We start from the raw sequence: 22,661 nt of genomic DNA on the forward strand, positions 1-22,661 counted from the left end.
TGTATAGCTAGCCACGGTGACTTCAAAAATTACTGCTTCTGTTTGAAACAAGCACATAAAGACACACACTTTTTTGCCTGTCTAGGAGTTTTTTGATACCTATGATGATAATGATGGTTACCAGTGGAAGTCTCCGCAGAGAACAGAAACCCTGTTCTTTTGTACTGGCGCACATCTGGAATAACACCACTTCCAGCTATGGTAACTTGCTTTTGCTTCAGTAGAAAAGAGAACCTGGAAGAATGAATAATAATGGAATAGCGTTAGGGCAGTCATGTTTCTAGCAACTTACAGTTCATCGCAGTACATTTCTGTCTACTATTTACAAAGCAAATGGTAATGTGGAGTTGCAAAATTTAGCATCAGCAAAGGGGTTCCGTGCATGTACCTATCTGCCCGGGGGACAGCAACATCCAAGTAACAGCACATGAAAAGCCTTCCCCTGCTTTTCTTGCCTTTTCAAGTGACCATCCCCTGCAGTCACAGTGTTAGTGCTACCTCACCTCTTACTGCAAAGCGCTTAACTTGAAACTGCTTTGTTGGAAGGTAAGAGGTAATCTTCATTTGATCCTGTGCAGGACAGTCTCTCACTGACCAAAACGGAGAGCACGTACATCAGTGCAGCACGTCTCCTACACAGCGTACCGACACCGACTTTCCAAACCCCCTAGATGCTATCATAGATCCAGAGCCGCACATCGACGGGAGCTAGGAGAATATTCTGGGGAGCTGTTGCTGCATGCCTGCCCTCTCCTTACAGGAGTTCACACGTGTCTGCTCTCGGCCATTGCCAAAGACAAAATACTGGGCGAGACAAACATTTACTGAAATCCAGAACTGCTGCTCTTGCGCAATTACTCTGACAAACACCCAGCCAGGCGGCTTCCGCAGTGCTGGCATGAAAGCTGCAATCCACCCAAGTCTCTGAAGCCACCTACTTCAAAAATTACTCATTTCAACCTTCAGCAGGTCTTGTGTTCGCCCGCACTAGATGCGATTGGCTAACCTTGGGAAGAAGCCCTCAGGGAAGAGGATGTTCTCAAAGGGACAAACGTGGCTGTCGCTCAGCTCCAAGATCAAGACTCAGGTGGGCTCTTCCATTTTCTTCCTCCCAACACAACCAAATGGCTGTCAGCTCTTTCCCTTGAAATAACACTAAAACACATTTATATTTAATGACTAAAAGATGAAGAGAAGATGGCAAACGTGGGCTGTAGCCTGGGAATAAAGCCATTAATGGGATATATGGCCTGGATCAGTTGAAGACAGGAGAGTGAGGATAGGAGCCAGGCACTTTTCTGCAAACAAGTCATTTGCTCACATTTCTAACTCCCTCTTGCAACTTTTGTTTCAGCACCGCTGTTTTACGACCCATGCTCTCCATTAAGATTTCGTGCACCCGCTTCACAGTTTGCCTCTGGGAAAGATATGCACTTTATACTAAGGCTCTTGCTCGATAACCTTTCTCCGTTTAATCTGCATTCTAGTTTCAACTATTCTGATATTGTGGGTTAGCTTCACATAAAGATGTAAAAGCTGTAGGAAATGAAGGCCATTATTTTTACCAGTGGTACTGATAACCTGCAATGACGGTTTTTCAGATTTCCTCAAATATTGTAGTTAGGTTATAAAGACAAGATAAATGTTATGCCACTATTTTTTATTTGCTATAATCAGTCAACATCTGAAACAAAAACAAACACACTTTGGAATGTTTTTCTTCTATAGGAATATCAACACAATACTAAGCTACGATTAGTATCAAGGTTAGGCAACACACTCCAGCATTAACGGTCCCTCCTTGAGCCGAGGAAGGCTAATAACTAAAGGATGCACAACGTTGACAAACGCAGACAGGATTTTTGCATAGTATGTGCACGCACACACCCCACTAAAGAAAAATACTCCCCACTTCATAGTGCAGGCAGCCAAAAGCCAGACTTTTTATTTAAGTTTAAAATAACACATACTCACCTACATCACAGTATATATACTGCTTAGTTTATCGCTTTTGCTTTGAATTCTGTGCTTTCATTTCACGTGTCTACATTTTGTAGTTGTGTACACGCAAAGTTAACTTTGTATATCATTTAGCATCTGTGCATATCCTTTAGAGCTTAATGTTACACTGAAATTAAAAGAAGTCTTCAATTTTAAGGTACTGGAAATAATCAATAAAACTCTATTGAAAAAAACAGTATAAATGTTCCTTGTAGTACAGTACTCTTACATCAGTGTCTTTTTAATGCCATAGTTTTCAATTATTCCCTGTATAAAGAGAAGTCTAGGGAAAAAAATTATCTAAAATGCCATTCCTAAGTCTGTTAAACTCTGGTGATTTATGATATATGTACAGTATATAAATATATTTATGTATATATGTACATATATATTGGTTAACATTCATTATAAATAGAACTGTGTTAATGTAAGCAGTATAAAAATAGCCACTTTCCTGGGAACATGCAAACACAGTATGCTCTCACCTAATCTATAAAACCCAAAACAACCAAAACCTTTAGCTCTGTTTTTCTATAAATATAAATTTTAATTCAAGACTTTTAGCTGATGTAACCATAAAGTAAGTTTTCCAGTAAAGATAGAAAATCTGTTTGATGCTAGCTATAATTAAGCTCAAACACAGTATATTTTGGGTTACCTACTTTCAAGTATTTTTCCCACGTGCGCTAAATCTAGACACACTGCATTTTTTTTCTTTTACAGTAAAATATTATTCAGCTCTAAACACTAAAAGCCAAATTACAGGCAATCTGGCATGCTTGCACTGCAGGGAAAAGGCTCTCCTCTACACTATATTCCTATGTGGGAGGCTGTCCTAATATGGCTATTTGTGCTCCAGGTATTTTGTTCATTGCAAAGCATCATCAAGATTCCCATATCGTAGATTCTTAAGGCCAAGAAGAGAGAGTACTACAACCACTTAAGTCTCATCTCCTGCTCACTGATATTTACTCCAAGGTCCCTGCATTCAGCACAGTGACTGGTAGCTGGATGAAAACACCTCTCCTGTTACAGCCAAAGAGGTTCCAGCTTCAGAAGCTGAGCGAGTTCTTGACTTTTTAAGTGACTTTTCCCAAGGGGAAAAAATTTCGGTTCCATCCGAACCAAATGTGACATTTTTCCTTTTTTCTTGCCATATGAAAAACTGAAAAATTGTTTCGCCCTGAAGCATTCCCTTCTTCTCCGAAGTGCTCTGACTACTAGTTAGAAAGCAAAAGAAAAAGGGGCTACGTTCAAAGGTGACACTATTTCTGTTCCTCCGCTTACCTATCAACCCAGCAGAGAGCACACACTGGGCTGGGCTGTGGAAGAAACAGCGCCAAGTCCTTCTGCTGAACAGATTTCAACCATCTGCTAGGAGAATGCCATAAGCACATGACTATGCCAATTGTGGCATATGCTAACTCTTTTTCATTCCATTCCACGTAGCTAAAAACCCACTCCTGCCCACTTCAGAAGACAGAGGACTGAAATGCAGCTGTCTCCTTTCCCTACAACCCCATTTCACCCAACACTTTGAATTGGTCTTGCTGTCTCTCAGAGTTTACAGAAGTATTTCATACAAAAACAAACAGCACGGAAGACTCAAGGCACACTCTCTTCAGGACAACATTTTTCTTGTTATTAGGGGACCTTTTAAGGAAGTAGGAAATTTGAATGTAAACGGCACAGGCAAAGGAGGGACCGGAGCCTTGCTTTTTCTTTCCTAAAATTATTATTTGCACCTGCAAGTTACTGGGTAATATCGGGATTACCTAAATACCTCCCCTTCCAGGGGATCTGTAGATATTGCGCTGGAAATGTTTTCCAGATTAAGATATTTGGTGTGTGTAGATTAAATCTATGAGGATTAAATCTGTGACTACACTTCTGACAATCTAAAGCACACATCCCAAAATTTGCCGTCAGCCAGCTGCAAGATGGGGCATCCAACTAAAGCAATTGGATGTCAGTGAAGGCCTACTCTCCTAAAGATGTTGGATGAAGTTGCTTGTGCAAGCCTTTCTCTCTGGCGTCTCTGAAAATGGTACACCTAACTCCTTAACCCTCAAGCAAAACAGCCTAATGCTCCCAGCCACATCCTACATTTTTTTTCCCCCCTATTCCCAGGGTGGCTCCCACATTTTACCCAGAAGTCTTTTCTGTGTCAGAAGTGATGAATCCTTGTTAAAAGTAACACAGTCTTCCAGCTTGTATATTTTCAGAAAAAAAAAATATGAGGCGCTCTATTTCTTATGGTAAGTAGCATAAATGCACCAAAACAACGGTATGGATACCCCTGTATTAATTGTTCAGAGAGCTGTCATTGGAAGTTGGAGACTGGGAAGTCACAAAAGGCTCATTTGCCTTCTGATCGTCCTTCATGGAGGCTGCTTGGTCTGAGATGGAAGAGAAGGAGAGCTGGTCATGTTCCATTATATGCATTTGGTCCTCTTCCTTGTCCTTCTTCACATAAAACAACTTCCTAAATTTTTTGAGCTCATGGAGTTCACAGAAAGTCTCGAGAACCACCAACATTGCGATAAGGCCCAGCAACAGATAACCTGGGTATGGGGGAAAAAAAAAGTGTTTTATTTATTAGCAAGTTAAGTGGGGGGGAACAGTTTTAATCCTGTAACTTCTCCCACCCCCATCATCTCTGACTAGTATGTTAATTTTCTTTATGACCCAGTTTCAGAGCTCTGTAACCCACTTTGGACTGTCAAATTCTTTTTTTCCTGTTTCATTCTACAATCAACAAGATGCCATATAATAAAAAAAAGTAACACCAGTGGCTTTAATTCTGTTACAACTGTACAAGAGAAAAATATGTAAAGGCATTAAATGAAACAGAATACTAAAATCTACCACATGCACACTCCCACACTTACTTACGACCTTCATGATTAAGTGCTCTTCAAAAGATGTTTTCCCCTTAATATTCCCACATGTTAAAAATAGAAGTAAATATATGGCAGCTAATTATGATTATTTGTTGTTTGTACCAGTTTAGCAGGAAAAATCACTTACATTTCATGAAAACTTTTAATTATTTTCCCTTAAAACAGTAAGAAGATATTTCAGGGTGCTACCCTGAAATGAGTGGAAAAACAAAACAACTAGAAATGTGTACAAAACCAATAAAATCAAAATGAAAAATTACTGTAAAATTACTGCAGTTATTACAACCTGACAAAGGTGCTATATATGACGACACCTTGTAGACTATTTGTGATGTTTTACTAACATACATATATTATCCAGACTTGGCAGTGTTACTTAAATGATATTACTGATTACTTCGTTGGTGTACTGACTCTGATTTTTAAAAGTAACAGTCAGCTCTCAGACTGACACTTTTGGAAACAGTGCTTCAATATGGTTAACAGCCCAGTGTGTTCTTTTTTTTTCTTTTTCCTCTCCAAACATGTGTCTAGAATTTGAGGGAAGGTGTTAAAATGAGCATTTCTTAATCTCAGTGTTTTATTAGATCCCTGCTACTGATCATTACAATTTAACGAGGAGCATGACTACTTGAATATTTTATCATTTCAATGAATAAATCAAGCAGAAGCTAAGTGTATAATTATTAGTACAACATGCTTACACAAAGGCTGAACATTAAATGTGCTGAAAAAGCAACACAGATTAATTATTATAATCTATATATGGTCACTGTTCTGTTACCTAAAGGCATAAATATTCCACCTGTAGTTATAGATCATTCACTGGCAATAATCCTCTCCTTTTCCTTCCAGAAGCACTATTAAATCAATATTGCAGTACCAGGTACTGATCTAAATTAGCACTAGGGCTAAAATTTATGAATTGTTTTTAAGCTTTACCTCATGACATCAAAAGAGAGACATGTGTTAACACAAGGAAGAAGCGACAAAGCTATGCCAATTAAAAGGCATCTATAAAACTGCACCAAGAATTTTCTAATTATCTCTGAAACTCAGTCCATCTGATCACCACTTGATTTAGAACACGACTTGTGTTCTAAAACTTCTTAAAAAGCCCATAGCACTCATTAAGCATTTTCTGATGTAGAACTCCAAAACTTTTCTTGAAGAAAATTTAGGTTCAGCAAGAGAAAACATTTTATACATCCTGTTTGGTTCCTTGAATTGTTCACATGAAAGGGAAAAGAATAATTTAAAAGGTATGACCCTAAAAACTATTGAAATTCAATATTGTAAGGTCATAACTTTGCCTAAAAGCTAGCTTTTCCTTTAAGCATTTCCTGCAATTTATTTTCTCAGCGTTGTAAAGTTTGGAAAAGGATAATCTGAGCCATAATGTTTTCTTCTGATTTTGAGTTTTCAGAACAGCTAGAATTTTTACAAGGCCTTTACTATGTGCGACTTTCCCCATTCACTACATCCAAACCAGCTCTGCAAATCAGCAGGGGAATAATTAAAAGCTACTGCTGGTAAGATAAACATGATGGCTAGAGAGGGAAATCTCCTGCAATGACAACAGGCGTGGCAGGGGAATAAAATACTCTGTTGGCTAGTTCAAGGCCCTGCTTCAAGGAATGAAAATTCAAGGTCCAGCCTTTCTTCAGGTAAAACACAAAGCCAAGTTAATGGACACTTTGTCTATATTAAGATTGCTGGATCACGCACAGGAGCACAGACAAATGCACACCAGCCTAAGAAACAGACCTGACAGGAAAGGTTTGTTTCGGCCATTCAAATCTTTTAACTGGTATGTGTGATGAGCCAGGACTGGAATCGTATCAGAAACTGGGATGCTGCAAAACACTACCACTGGAGAATACTGCCCTCAGCATAGATTCATTCAAAATGCCAACACAAAGATAATTTTCTTAGCTCTGTTTTGATCAAATCACTGATCACTGTGCCTCTCTTCTTCGTCAAACACAATTAAACAACTTAAATCTAACATTCGTGGTCCTGCTTTGCTATCATCTCGTCTGCTTGTCTCTCTTTGACAGCTGGTATGTACCAGTACCAGCTTCAGCTACCTTCTGTCACAACTGGAGTCAGAAAGTTTGCTATTCTGCCTCATTTCCTGTTGCTCCTCCATTCATTTCTGTCCACCTGTCATCTCACTTCATGAGATGACCTTAGGTACAAGGATCATAAAACTGACCTTCTTTAAAGGTTTCTTCTTTGCACACATACCTACAATGCTCAGTTTGCTAGCTGACAGCTCACAAAACAACCACCATCCACAGAATGATTTTTATTTTTTTCTTTTAAGAAAATGACTTTGTTTTAGCTGGTTAGTTTGACACTTACATGTAATTCCAATTTTATATAGTTCCCGGAATTTTTGATTGTAGCCTTCTCCTGGCACATAGTCTCCGAGGCCAATGGTGCTCAGGGAAATGAAACAGAAGTAAAAAGATTCCAAATAATTCCAGTTATCTTCCAGAACAGAAAATATTGCTGCTGGGATTAAGAAGAAGAATGACACAGTGATGAATCCAAGGACCATAGCATGGATGATTGCAACAACTTGCTTGGAGAAGCCCCAACGGATGTGGAAATACAGTACAGGCCGCCTGGTGACATATACAATGATGCGCTGTACCACTGCTGTCAGGAAAAGCAGCGTAAATGGGATCCCGATGACTGAGTAGATGATGCAGAAGGCCTTTCCTCCATCAGATAAAGGCACTGTGTGTCCATAACCTGGAACAAAGCAGAGGAGACACAGGTTGAGTTAAAGCTGGGAGCTCATGTACCAGTTTGATATTGGCTATATTGTGTGAGCAAAAAAACCTGCTTCACTATTGCTAATTCTGAATTCTGCTATTCTTGACAAATGCTGGTCAAAGGTCTGTTTTAAGCAGGCAAACAAAGTCTATGTACTAGCAACGAGCAAGTAAAAATTTAAAAAAAGTATTTCAAAATTGTGAATGTAATTGTATAAATGCTTATTTTGGAGAAGGAAGCAATGGCTAGTCAGGAGTGGAAACCTATGCCAGGAAATCTGTGTTTTATTCTGGGTTATATCTGGGTTTTCCTGCTGATCTTTTTGTTTAGTTTTACAAAGTGATGTAACTTCTTTTACACACCTTGTCAAGTGAATAATCCATACTTCAAAAAAATGTTCCCACATCTACTTTGCAGTAAAACACACTATGAACTTTTGTGAAAAATCATTTAAATTACACAGAAATGTTATAATCAGTATCCCATACTATATACTTCCATGCTTCTGCAAGGTGTTCAGATGATACTCCATCAAAGATATCTAAATGCAGAACAAACATTTTCACAGAAAAACTCCTACGATTTAACCACTGTGGCTGGATTTTTGTCTAGTCATTTACACACCAGAAGTATCAATAGTGATCTGTTCAGAGTGCAGGCGTGTATCCACTGGTGTGCAGGCTGATCACAGCCAGCAATCTCAATTCCACAAATGTGTGCAATTACACTTGTACCCAGGGCAAGCAGCTACGCTGCCAGACAGCCGGCTTCTACATGTAAATCATAGGCACAGAAAAGAACAGTAAATCCAGCATAAACCAGGAATGCTTTTTCTGTTTGCCAACCAAAAAAATTAGTTGTTTTTTTTTTTTCATTGCAGGAAATCTCTTGAAATCTAGCTTGGGCAGTCTTTCCACTGATTTCAAACAAAGCAAGGCAAACAGGCCCTAGTAATTCTGCAGCCCCAGATCTGCCAGCTCATTTGGGTTACGTTAGTGCTGTACTACGAGGCGTTTTCCAGAGCTACTACAACAAGCTATCTTGAGGCGCCCAGGCAGAGCCCAGCGCATGCAGGGTTATGCTCCCTCTGCCCTCTGAACTGCACTCACCCTGCACTTGCCCAGTCTGCCCAGCGCAGCACCAGACCAGGCAGACATTCCCCGAGGGCTCCTGGGAACCCCCTGCCTGCTCCCGTGAACCCAGCTGCTCTGCAAGCCCCTCCAGGATTTATATGAACACAAGAACAGTCGAAGCATTGCCGTTTTAAGTTTTCGAGCAGAGTAAGAAAAGGAAATGTTCCTTTCATTTAAGGTGCATAGAGACACTTATAGACAATGAAAGACAGGCAAAACATCTTATCACTACAATGTACAAAGCCTTGGAGAAGAAACGCATGAGGTGTGGTTTTTCTCTCTGTCACCTAACCTGACAGGAAACTTCAGCTGTATTTGAATTTTAATGATGATGTGAATAATTTACCCAAGCTCAGTCTTTTGAACGCCAGAAAATTGTAATAATTAATGGGGTTTTTTTTTCTCGCTCACCTTCTGTTTCCTTTACCTGCTTTGAGATAAGAGAACCAGAACTGCACAGAACACACCAGACACAGCTGAATCAGATTTATGAAGTTGCAGAGAAGGTTTCTCACCTTGCACTCTATTCTCTCCCTGATAACGCTGGGCATTTGACTGACACTTCTGACTACCACTGAGCTGACACTTTCATGGCCCCATATATTAGGACCCCAGGATCTTGCTCCTCAGAGGTATCTGGGGATCCACCAGTGCAGATCTCATCACTTCATATGTGAAACGATGACTGCTTTTGCTGTGTACACGACTTAATGTTTATCCGCATTCATTTTCAAGTACCATTTTATTGCCCGGTTGCCCTGCAGCTCTTCCATCTTCCTTACTGCCTTAAATAATTTTTTGTCTCTAGTAAGCTTTGTTACCTCCCTCTTCCAGGTCATTTATGAGTATGTTGAACAGCACAAGTCCCAGCACAGGCCTCTAAGGAACAACCCTTGTGACATTCCCCTACTTTAAAAAGTAATCATTTTCTCCTGCTCTGTCTTCTACCTTTCCCCATCCCACACCCATATGAGTACCAGCCCCATTTGCTCTGTTTTCCTGAAAGTATTTTGTGACAGACAATAAACTCCAAGTTTGGAAGAGAAGATGATATGTGTTTTGAGTAGATCATAGGCTGTCTAGAACTGACCCATGTGACACAAACAAAGAAGGCAACTGCAATGCTCCATCACATCAAGATGTCTTCAGTAAAACACAACTAGAGGTGTCTTATGTAAGAAAGATACAGATCAGGCCTCATCTGGACTAATTCTGTATATCCATGCTTTAAGAATGAAGTCACACTGGAAGAAGAGCACAGAAAGGTTACTGAAACCATCAGGGGAATAGAGACTATTTTATGAGAGGAAAATAAAAGTGGTTGGCTTCCTTGGCACAGCTGAACGGAGGCTGAAAAGTGATATAGTATCTCCCTGTTAATGCACCAGCATACAAGTACTACCAAGGGAGAAGTAATGCTTTAGATGAATAATAATATTGCCACACAAACAAAGAGCTTTGATGTAGCATGAATAAATTTAGTCTAGAAATTAGAAAAATATTTTTAAGTCTCAAAGACGACCTTTGGAGCACTCGTCCACTTTCAGCACTGGGGAAAGAACCAGCTATGTTTAAAATGGAGCCCGATGAAGCTTGGTAATTTTATGGATTGTGCATGGCAAGTAGAAAGTGAGCTTGTAGACCTAGAAAGTCCCTTGCAAGCTCCATGTTTCCAAATGTAACAAATGTTTGCACTGTACAATTAATCCAAGCTTTCATTAATTTGAACTCAAACATCTGTATCATGTACAAAAAATACCTCCGACACATTTGTCTGTTCCTTACGTGCCAAGAACATTGACGGTGATTTAATTCCAAGCTCTGTGCTGACCCAGGCAGCAATCAGCTCATTTCTTGGTGAGGAGGGGTTGTCACCTCTCCAATACTTCTCTCGTAATTCCCTCTGAAGGACAGACATTATCCTTCCACACTGTACTACACTGTATGCACCCAGACTCAGAGAAAAGTGCAGAATGAGAAAAATTTCACTACAGGAGAAGTTTGCAACAAAGTTATATTAAACTGGGTGCTCAGACTAACCTGCCTGGTTAACCCTTACAGGAATTTTCCCAATTCACAGAATTAGTTGAGGTGACTGAAGCAGATGCTACCTTCTCAGGTCTGCTCTGCCCTTCTGGTGTGGTTGTCACATCAATTCAGGGATAGCTGAGGTGACTGTGCATCTGCCCCTCAGCTGCTAACAATTACAGGAACTATAATACTAAAGAGTATTGACAGTTTCAGACTGAGGAGAGAATATATGCTCCACTCAACCAGCAGCAGTAAGAGGATAACATCTTCCAAAAGCAACGGACAAGCGATCAGTGTTTGGTTTCTACTTATGATACAGAGTCACTGCTTGGGAATGATGATATTGAAAAGCTTCAGCTAAACCTGTCACAATTTATGAGGCTATGGTAAGTGGGGAGGAAGAAGATCCATGTTTTTTCCCCAGTATGAAACAGCTTTTAGGTGACTTTTCCTAACAACGCCTATAATCTTAGCCATCACTGTACAAAAGTCATTAAAATCCCCAACACAGCCATACATTAAAAGAGAGGAAATTACAGATCACGTCAGGAGATACTCCATGGCTGCTTTCAGACACTTGTGCTCTATTGCCTCCCATCTCTGCTCCTGCACCTGCTTGTAGCTTCTTTGTACCGTAACTTTAGGGAAATTCCCTTCTATAACACCTCCGTAAAATGCCTAGCACATGCAAGTTCTACCTACATAATAGATAATAAAATGTATGCTGATTTGTCTTTTTCAGTGGAAACTACCATGTTCAGAAGCATTACAATTGCAATCCTAAGATATTCTTTTCGTTATGAGAAAAGGATGCTCACAAAAAGGGGACTTGTGAAGACATTTCTTTATTCTATCAAGGAGACTTGCTATGGGTGACTAGAATTAAATTGCCCATGTAGCAAATCTGATAACTGTATTACTGATTATGAAGACAGACAAGATTTACTGACCGTTGTGTTTTCATATGTATAATGTGAATATCAGATAACAATCACCTGTTTAAAGGCACTGACCTTTGAAAAACCAAACCCTCAGATAACCTGCCCAAACTCAGAAGCAAAGTGACACCAGAGATAAAAGGATATTACTCACATATAATCCTTTTTATTGTCTATTTATTGCTTAGAGGTACCATTCCTTCAAAAAAAAGCTCACAGAAAAGTAACGCGTGCAGGACCAGCACGATTTGCCAAATTAAATAAGATCAGCACTCCATCTAGCTCAGTATCTTGAGAGAGACCATATTTGATTGGTCATACAAAGAGCAAAACTCCACAAGATGTAGACAGTTGGGTTTCAGTTTTGTTTACATATAGGGATTTTTTCCTTAAAAGTCATTTCTATGTTATGAATTGGAAGACTCCTGCTGTTATAAGTTTATATAAATATACAAAATGTCTTTATCTGTTCTGATGTAATTTGTAGACTATGATGGCATCCAAAGAGTGCTTATTTTAAAAAATCATTTAAAATGCTTGAATCTTTTTACACTGACCTTGGTGCAGTGAGTTATACAGGTCATTTATGCATTCAATAAAATATTTAATCTTCAATTTGCTGTGTTTCAAGTTAGGTTTTTGCTCTTGTATATTTCTAAAAAGGATTGGTCATGACTTTTCTGTACTTTTCAGTGGTTTGTATCCCTCTTGTGCAAGTTCCTCTTTTAGTTATTTTCTCTTCTGCCTTACTTGTGTCTAATTGTTTTTTTTTTTAGATCACTTTGTAGAGAAATATGCTGAATTGATCATTGTATTCCAGTTAAGATGTATTTTCTCCCTCCATTTTTATATACCATGGCGCTTTGTTTTCCAGAGTCTCTAGGTAGCTTACAACAATGTCCAACTGATAACAACCTATGTCAAACCCAGCATGGCGTACGAGCATTTAACACTACTCTTCCATCCTGTGTTAGCCTGCCACTTGTGGCACTGGGAGTTTCATCCTTCTCATATACTGTTTTGTTCTGTACCATCACTGTTTTGCCTCTTCATAGTTCAGTCCCTCCTCTAGCTCATTAATTGGTCTTCTCTCTGTTAAGAAACAGTAGCCACCTTACAAGTCTTTCAGGACCCTGAATCGAGCATTTAGTGCCAGAGTACAGAGGTGCTGCAATTCTGTGTTGTGATAACTCAGCCTGGACTTCCACACAGAAGTCCCCAGAGGCTGCCCCAAAGGGCAGATGTTTGAATGTTGTAAATGGGTCTGACAACAGGCAAACAGAGGCGCCAGACCCATGGGAAGTTTCCTCCAGACAGCCTCTCCCAAGCTATGATGATGGCGCCTGAAGGTGTGTATGCAGGCTGCAGCACTGGCTCTTTCCACGATTGCTCTCATGGGCTGGTCCCATGAATGGCGACCACCATCCACAGCATTAAAACTCCCTCCTCTCCCTTCATGAAATAAACAGTCAATGATTTTGTGCTGTTTTCTTGTCAGGTGCTCTTCTCCCTCTTTCTTACCGCTGTTTTTCTCAAGCCACTACTCCCTCAGATCTAGCCCCAGGTGACCTGTTGCAACACCACCGGCCCTATGTGGCACCACTGAGCTTCTCAGGGCAGAGAGGGGGTTATCTTCAGCACACCCAGTGCCCTCCCCAACTCACCCATTCAGATGGCAGAGTCATCACACCCAACCCCAACGCATCAGCACAACACAATAAGCGTGCTTATCCCTTTGCTGGTTTGAGTCAGTGTCCCTGGAGAGAAGTCAGCCCTTTAAGTCTGCTCGTAATCTCAAAATGCCCCAATAGATGAAGTGAATCATGTACTATGTATTAAAAATATGCAAAAATCTTTCATTCATCCCAAGCGTAACATGACTCACTGGAATATGATGATGAAGGTCAATGATAATTTCTACACTGCTATTTTTATAAACCTTTGACATTTTCCACTGTGTTTAACAGTGAAATACATCCTTCTTCATAACTGGTCTATTATCTTCTAAGATAAAAAGGAAATGTCAGGTCACAGTAGGTCCATGTGGTAAGAGAGATCACAAGTCTCAAGTATCTTTTTCTGTTGCAAGGAGGAGCATAGCAGCAACCAAAGCGATTGGAAACTTGCTCTACCGAGTTAAAATGAACAACATTATGACTGAAATAGCTGATGAGTTTTTGTAAAGTACAGCAGCTGACAGGGCCATAAATTTGCAGGCAAAAGGTCACCTACCATTCAGGACAAAAGAAATCAGAAAAAGACACGCTATATTATGCGGCATATCTACATGTGCCAGAGCATCTGCTCAGAATCACTTTCAGAAAAGGTATTTTCCTTTTTCTGCTTCTGTAGGGTATGTACTAGGAAGGACCAGCTTTAAAGATGGCTGATAGGCAGGTAGTTAACCAGCATTTTAGCACACCATTGCACATAAGCCTTTTCTATCTGTATTGCCAGGAAGAAAAAGAATGTAAAGGACTGTAAACAGACATGAAAAACTGGTCTATAGCTAGAAATGTGCAGAACAGTAGCACTGTGCTGCTGAAAAAGACTTTTCAGAGCTCTTAGAGGTTTGAGACACAGCAATACCATTAAAACAAGACATTAAAACAGAGTTCTATGTTAAAAAGTGGTAAAAATTCAAAGTTCACCAACACGGTTTTGTTAAACAAACCTGAGAACTTCGATTTCCAGGCTGAAATAAGCTACCCTATATGGCAAAAAGGCGGGGGAAGAACTCCACAATAGGCATTTTTAAGCAGAGGAAATCCATTTGGATGTTACATTTTGCTACCTCCTCAGTTGACCTAATGGAACTGGTTGTGTGCCACTGGGAGGAGGGAGGTGCTGTAACCTGAATTGAGGTAATTACGGGGCGGGGGGGGGGGGGGGGGGGAGATAAAGGAGGGAAAGTGAGGATTGGTTTGAAACCTAGATCATTTCACTAATAAAAGCTTATAGTGCAGCCCTCAAAGAGTTGCATTGGCATCATTAAGGAGGTGATGAAAGGTGTGACAGAACCTTCTTAAACCAGTTTTGCCACTAAAGAAAACATTCACTGGGTTAATCCTCACACAGCACCAGTAAGGATGACTTAAAACTCCAGCTGAGGTGATTTAGTATGGTGCTATTCCAGCTCCTTTCAATAATAATAATAATACATCCCTCAAACCTCACTAGACTAAAAGTGGTAAAAACATATTTAAACAATTAGATTTACCCTGAGCATTAGATCTTCTCCATAATGATTTCTCACCTAATAACTTCTCAGAATAGAATTGTTTCGTTTTGCCAATTTCTAGTTTCAAGGGACTTCTTAAAAAAAATTCCAACACTCTGATTTGCATGTATCTGCTAACAGTTTCAATTCCTCTGAGACTGTCCTTTGCTGCCATTAGATATCAGAACCAAAGACTACTAATTCATCAGAATCAGTGTCCTGGCTAGCTAGCTTTGGAGTTGCCTTGGAAAGGACCAAGTTCATCAAATCAGCTCACAAGTGTCACCTGCTGCACCAAGAAGGGCTGAAAATGCTTTGAACATAGTTTGGCAATAGGGTTGTACGAGTAATTTGGCTGGCTGTCAGCAAGATGTGAACCCAAGACACAAGCCAATGGCATGGATGTATTGCCTTCTGTGTTCAAAGCCAGTTTCAAAAGCAATTTCTACCAGAACAGCTGTATGTCAGAACACTTACATGTTGCAAAGCATATAAAGTCTGCTACATCTGTTCCTGCACAGGAAGCAATACGTCACCTGACCAAAGATACCAAGCTAGAAACTGCACCCACAGATGCTGGGTAAAGGGGACGCTGATGAACGATACTGGGGAAAAATATTTGTATGAGGACAAGGGTTACTTCCACATTATTTATGTGAACACGTTGAGATAGACAGCTTACTTTATGGTCTTATATTTAGTATTGTTTAAACTGCCCAAGGATTTGTGTCAGTACTGGCAAAACACTGATGTTCAGCTCCTGTTCTGACTAATATGATCTGGGTCAGCCTAAATAACCAGTCTGACAGTGGATATAGCTACATATTGACATGTAACACATCCACACTCAGAAAGCATGGTGACTGTTAACCATAAATAAATAGACAAACTCAACATCTCATGCCAGGAGCAGGAGGAGTAATGATTCCAATTTGCTACCAAGTATAGTTGTAGCCCTCTGAAGAGTTATCCCCTTTTCTGCAATAAACTCAATCCCATCTCCCTGCTTCCTCCGGCAGTCCCACATGAAGAGACAGCAAAAGCTCCTACTGACCTGGACCTACACACTGGTGGCACTTCTGGTGGAAAATATCACTTCTATAGACTAAGTAAATAATTACCCTTATAAAAATACATTAAAAAGTCAGTATTACCAAACAACTTATGTATATATTATTTTTAAATAAATGTAATAAGCATCTACAACATAATAAATATTTAAAGCTAAACTAAAACTCGTATGAAAGTATTTCATAGAGCCCACAATAAGTATCACTACTGTTTATATTCTTTTCAGTTATTGTATAGCTGTTGTGCTACCAAAACAGAATAACAATATTTCCTTGCCCGCAAAACATACAACTTCAGTATAAAATATAAGGCAGCTGGTGAACATGAACAGAAAGGTGGAAAAGAATGAGATGATACTGGGCAGTGTGCGACACAACAGCATCCATATACCAGCTGCATCATCACTACTTAACCTATCCATTCAGGTATTTATATACATTGATGAGCTCCCCCTTGAGTCTTCTCTAGACTGAACAGTCCCAGTCTCTCCCCCCCCTCATATGAGAGATGCTCCAGTCCCTTCATCACTTCAGTGGTCCTTTGCTGGACTCCCTCCAGTAGCTCCATATCTTTTTCATACTGGGGAGCCCAGAACTGGGCCCAGCACTCCAGGTATGGCCTCACCAGTGCTGAGTGAAGGGGTTGATCGCCTCCCTGGACCTGCTGGCAACACTCCTCCTAGTGCAGCCCAGGGTACCATCAGCCCTCTTTGCTGCCAGGGCATGTTACTGGCTCTCCCTCGGCCATTAATTATGCAACAAAAAAAGATGAGTTTTCAGATGAGTTTAACAATTGGGACCAGAATAAAACTACACACTGCCTATCTATTTATTTTCTTAACTATATAAACAAATGGTACTGTAATTTTTCTAACAAGAACTCCTGTGCCCCTCAGTACAAGCAGGACATTGAGGTGCTGGAGCGTGTCCAGAGAAGGGCAAAGTTGGTGAAGGGTCTGGAGAACAAGTCTCATGAGGAGCGGCTGAGGGAGCTGGGGGTGTTTAGCCTGGAGAAGAGGAGGCTGAGGGGAGACCTTATCGCTCTCTGCAACTACCTGAAAGGGGCTGTAGTGAGGTCGGTGTTGGTCTCTTCTCCCAAGTTACTAGCAATAGAATGAGAAGAAATGGCTTCAAGCTGCATCAGGGGAGGTTTAGATTGGGTATTAAGAAAAATGTCTTCACTGAAAGAGTGGTCAGGCACTGGCACACGCTGCCCAGAGAGGTGGGGGAGTCGCCATCCCTGGGGGTATGTAAAAGACATGTAGACCTGGCACTTCAGGGCAGGGTTTAGGAACCCTGGTAGTGTTGGGTTGACAGTTGGACATTACGATCCTAGAGATCTTTTCCAACCTTAATGATTCTATGATTCTATCTTTTTTGTTATAAGTCCACTTATAATTTTCTAGAGCAATACATGCTGTCCCATTCAGCAGCTTACCAGTCCTGGGAACTCCCAAGTTCCAAAAATATTTTATAATTTCAAAATTACAGCATAGGAATCCTTACATTATTCATGTTTATCATGAACCCATTTCTATGATCTCCAAGGAATATTATTTTTCCTTCCAGCTAGGAAATGTGTTAAGATGGTCATTGCCTTTGTTCCAATCCAGCTGCCGATGCTGGAAAGGTGTCTGTTTGAGGAGACATTTCTGTACTCTGTATTATTTAAAGGCTGCTGTACACCTTTATATATATATATATATATATATATAAAAACATGAGATATAGGAGGCGGGAATATTGACATTGTAGCCTGGGCACATCTTTCCAATTCCTTTTCTTTTTTCTGTATTAATTTTGCAGCAGGAGGAACTGTTGTCACCTTAAATATTCAGGACAAATTACAACAAAGCACAAATCCCCTTTTATTTCCTTGTTCAAATTCTGACATACATTCATATGAATTATAATAAATATTTTCTCTCATGTAGAGATTAAAATATAGACATGTCTTTTCAAACTAGATAAACACGTTCTTGAAGAATGATGAAAAATAGCTTTGCTTTGCTCCACCTTTGAGTTACCTGCTCATGTCATCCACAAACACTAATTAAAAATGCACGATAAAAACATTTTTCAGTCAAATTTGAGAGACAAAACAAAGCAGTACAAATGCCCTGTTGTCATTTCAATCAGCAAGAGAAAAGCTACTGTCGGTGCAGGGGGACCCCTGAAATCATACAATTATAGAGGTTAATTTTTAAAATGTCATCATTTTTTATACTTTTCACATCCCACATAGGCAGCAGGAAAAATTACAGGATGTCATGATCAAGAAAATGTTTTTGCATTGTTTGACTTGTCAGCAAAACTAGTCCTTTAAAACATGAAAGTGGTTTGGTTGCAACAGGAGCTGAAATCTTATTTTAAAAATATCATCTAAATGTAAGGAAAAAAAGCAACATTTGATCATATTACTTAAAGGATCACGTTTTTGCCAATTCCTGCCCAGAACCGGTTATTTTGACTACTGGCATGTAAAGTATAGATACAGAAAAAACTAAATTGGGGGGGGGGGGGAAGAATTGCAGTCACCTTGTTTATGTTAGTATTGCAGTGGATCTGTAGAGCAAATACTTGGTCGCATGGATTGAAATTCATCATTATATTTCGGGAATCCAGGGTTTACTTCAGGTTTGCTCTACTCTGTTTGCAAATACTGGATGCCCAGTAATAGCTGAGGTGTGCTTCACTCTTCTCCAAGAATGCCTGTTTCAGGTTGTTCAATTGAAAAGAAGTCCAGTCTGCACACTCCAAAACAGTTCCACAAGTGTGAACCAGAAGTGGGAATGATCTGGAGATTTTTTTCCCGCCGTGCACTCTTGATCTGAACCAAAACACTACCACAGGGCCAAGAAATCCAGCTGATTCCAGCTGCCTTCACAATTTGAAACTGAAGTTCACAGCACTTCTCTAGCATCAGCTCCTGCACTCATTATTCAGCCGGGCTATGCCAGAGTACCTTAAAAGCACCGTCTGCCATACATGAAGTGTTTCCACTTCTCTGACAGGCTCCAGATTTTTGGTAGGTAAGACTTTCACTTAGCATTTCTGAATTGCCATCATGACTCAATAAGAACAAGAACAGTGTTAACAGTCTGTGAGGCTACCTGAACCACAGGTCACCCAAAAACATATAAGGATGCTCCATGAAGTAAAGGAAAACTAGAGATAACTCCGGGCCAAGCAAACAAATGCCAGTATTTTCTAATTCAGACCCAGATATTCTACGCTTCCTTTCACCAGAAAGTTCATCCGTGCCTCACACACCACCATGCAAGACAATGCATGCCCCATGCAGACACTACAGTGTGATGGGCATACCTAATGCAGTAATCAGTAAAATTACTGAATAGCAAGCAGTAACATTTTGACCGTTTACAGCGACTGCTGTTTTAGACAGTATTTGCCCATAGTTACTATTTAATGGGCTTAAAAACATTACAACTGTATAGCAGAAATGCTAATGATAAAGTCATTCCTATACCAGCAGTTAAAATCCATGGTGGGTGGGGGTTGGGGGGTTATAAGGAAGCGCTCAGTACAGATACTGCGGAGCAGAAGGATGTGTTGTACTAGAGCAGCACAACAGTAGATGGAATCCACTGCACAATTGTCTTTATCTCAACCTATAGGTTTTACCTTCCCCTCCCTCCCCAATTCTCTCCCCCATTCCACTGCGGAGGAGTGAGCAAACGGCTGTGTGGTGTTCAGCTGCCTGCCGGGTTAAACCATAACACAGCATTTGGCGCAGTACTCTCTCTTCTCAACAAAAGTATGGGAGGGAAATACAACGCAAAAGATAATAACTTCAAGCGGAAAATTATAGCTTGCTTTCATGCCGCCGCCCAACACCAGATCTTGCTAATCCTGCCTGGATACATTATATATGGGTAAAGCAGACATTATCGACCCAAGCAAACTGTTGGACCCTCCCAGCACAGTCTATATGAAAGTACACATTGATCACCACCAAAAAGGGACCTACCACGTGCAAGACAAGAGTGGCAGGACTCCAGGTGAGGCACACACTCCATTCCAGGGCTAGTAAACACACCTTTGAAAAGAACATGCTCTTTGCAGGAGGAGCTTGGGTTCTCCAGGCACTCAGCTGGCAAAGCTTTCCCACTTATCCTGAGAGAGCAGATTTTTCAAGCCCTAGCTGTAAGCCACACAGCTCCTATCAAACCATCCATTGAGAAACGCCTTTTTGTTGCGACATGCTAAATCTTCAGCCTGATATGAGGTTTGTGTGGGCTGGACCTGTGCTCCCACAGAGCCCTGACAACTTCAGTCACGTTTTTTGAAGCCATGGGTCATTAAAGACTTCATGCCTTCCGTGTGCTTCACACAGTGCTCAAGGCAGGAGCAGATGCTATGTGAAGGCATTCAGCTGACAGAGGTCTGCTAAACCTCTGTACCAAAGCATTCAGCTTTGCTTCTATCACAGACGATAGTCAAGATATATGCATGCATTTCTGGGCTTGCTGTCTGGGGTCTTTTTGTTGTTGTTTTAAAGTTAACAGCACTTTTTTTTAAAAAAAAAAAACAAAAAACAACAAAACAACCAAAGCCTTTATACTAGAAATTGGTTCCTCTTAGTGTTATCCTGTATTTAAGACCCTATATGGGTCAAACTGCAATCAAACCAGGATCCATGTGGTGTTGCAATTTTTTCCTCCCACAGACTTCTCAATAACAGCACATTTCTAGAAACACCTACCCAAAACATGAACATCCCATCTTTAGGTCTGCCTCTAGGAAAGATTTAGCATAAGTAAAGAAACCTGCATCTTGTTTCAACAGTTATTTTTCCTGTTATCTCAGATTCATTTTTCAATGGAGAAAAAATTGAAGATGACAGAAGTCTGCTGAATAAAACCCAACCAATAGGTTAAAAGCAAGGTGAGACTTCCTCAGGGGTCCTCTGAGAATTCAAACAGGGAATTTCTAATTGTTCTTTTATTGGTTTACCTACCTGCTAGGCAACAGCTGGTCAAAAATCTGTATCAGAGTAGAGGCCCCACCAACAGACTACTTTATTATGTTTCCTGACAGAACAAACTCTGTAAACCTCAGAAACTTACATTTTATAAAAGAGAAATATGAATGAGCTTTATTAGGGAAGTTTTACTTGTAGTCCTCAGAAACTTTAGAAAACAAGATGAGGTTTTGTGCTGGTGTTTTTGTTAAGCATTTTTGCGCTGTTATATTTTGCAACACACGTGCGACAGCATTCCCACCATCACAGATTTTTAAAGCCACTGATTACCAAGATTAACATGCAATCAAAGAAACAGGTTCATTAAAAACCTTAAGAACTTCAACACCAACTTCAAGGTATGGAAAGGGGTACAAGCTTTTCTACAGTTCTTCCTGGGATTCACATCATTAAATATTCAAAGTAGAAAAAAAAACAAAAAACAAAAAACACAGACAATGTTTTAGCAGAGGGACCAGGAAATTGACAATATCTACTCAGTTTAGCCAGCAGCTTGTCCACAATAGTGAACTTCTCATTCCTCATGTTAGCCTGGTAAAAAGCATGGTGTGACTTTCACCTTGACTGCAGCACAAAGGTCCTAACACCTTACCCAACAGTAATACTTCCAGATTTTGGCTGTAGATATGGCAGTCTGCACCTAAAGAAAACCTCATTTTAGCAGCTAAGACACATTTCGCAACTAACCAGCAGTGAAACTGAGAGGATATGCACTTTTTGAAGAGACCGGCAGAAGGCAGAGCTTCTTCTTTCCAGAAAAGGTGTGGAACCATAGTTTCATTTCATGCTGCAGCTTTCTCTTTCCCCACCTCCTCTGATTTTCCTGTAACAGGTTTTAACATTCTACAAATTACTCCAGCCTTCCACCACTTGAAGGACCTTGTTTATGCATGGTGTACCACAGGGCTGTGCCAGCTGCCACTGCTGAGCCCAGCACCTGTGCAGTATGGTATTCTGGTTGAAGCCTGGGGCAGCTGACTGGGAAGAGGTTTGTAATAATTAATAATTTGTACCTGTTACTATCTCAAATGCACCTTGGGATGTGTCAAAAGCTTTGAATGTGCTGCAGTAGCACTTATTGCAGTGCTTTAATCACGTATCCAATTAGTGAAGAATACCTATCCAGTCTTGCTAAATTACCATTTCTTGCACTGACATGAGACACAGTTGTTCTTTCTACCATCTGGGAATAAAAAGAAACAACCAGCTGCAAATTAGCATGCTTCCCACCTCCACTTCTGAAACAAAAATTGCTTTATTGCACCATCCAAAAGAAGAGAGCATGAAAACAGTGAATGAAACTGGTATTGTGGGCAGTAAGGAATTATCACAAAACACTAAAACATTAGGCCATTTCATGCTGTGCAGTTAAAAGCAAGTCTATAAGCAGATTCTTTGCATTAAAATGCAACCTCACACGGAAGAAAGTAAGTTATCTCCTAGATACAGCAGGGGAATAGGAATTTATACTTCTAATCCTGTTATCAATTTAACATGTGGAACTCAGGGTAATTACTAGCATCAGCTCCCTTGATTGGCAGATGACACATAGTCCTTACCCATCTTTGTAAGG

At 40.3% G+C, this 22,661-nt stretch overlaps 1 protein-coding gene across 1 annotated transcript in view; it reads right to left on the minus strand.

The window, feature by feature from the left end:
- Window positions 1-1,643: 1,643 nt before the first annotated feature.
- Window positions 1,644-22,661, minus strand: part of KCNK1 (potassium two pore domain channel subfamily K member 1) — a 33,718-nt gene continuing 12,700 nt past the window's right edge. Inside the window, exons 2-3 of the mRNA XM_075089477.1 lie at window positions 7,272-7,667; window positions 1,644-4,565 (exon numbers count right to left, since the gene is read on the minus strand). Of these exons, the coding sequence (XP_074945578.1) occupies window positions 4,306-4,565; window positions 7,272-7,667 (656 nt within the window). The 3' untranslated portion in view covers window positions 1,644-4,305. The remainder of the gene's footprint in view (window positions 4,566-7,271; window positions 7,668-22,661) is intronic.

The sequence above is a fragment of the Phalacrocorax aristotelis genome, chromosome 3 (assembly GCF_949628215.1).
Source record: "Phalacrocorax aristotelis chromosome 3, bGulAri2.1, whole genome shotgun sequence".
NCBI classification, from domain to species: domain Eukaryota; kingdom Metazoa; phylum Chordata; class Aves; order Suliformes; family Phalacrocoracidae; genus Phalacrocorax; species Phalacrocorax aristotelis.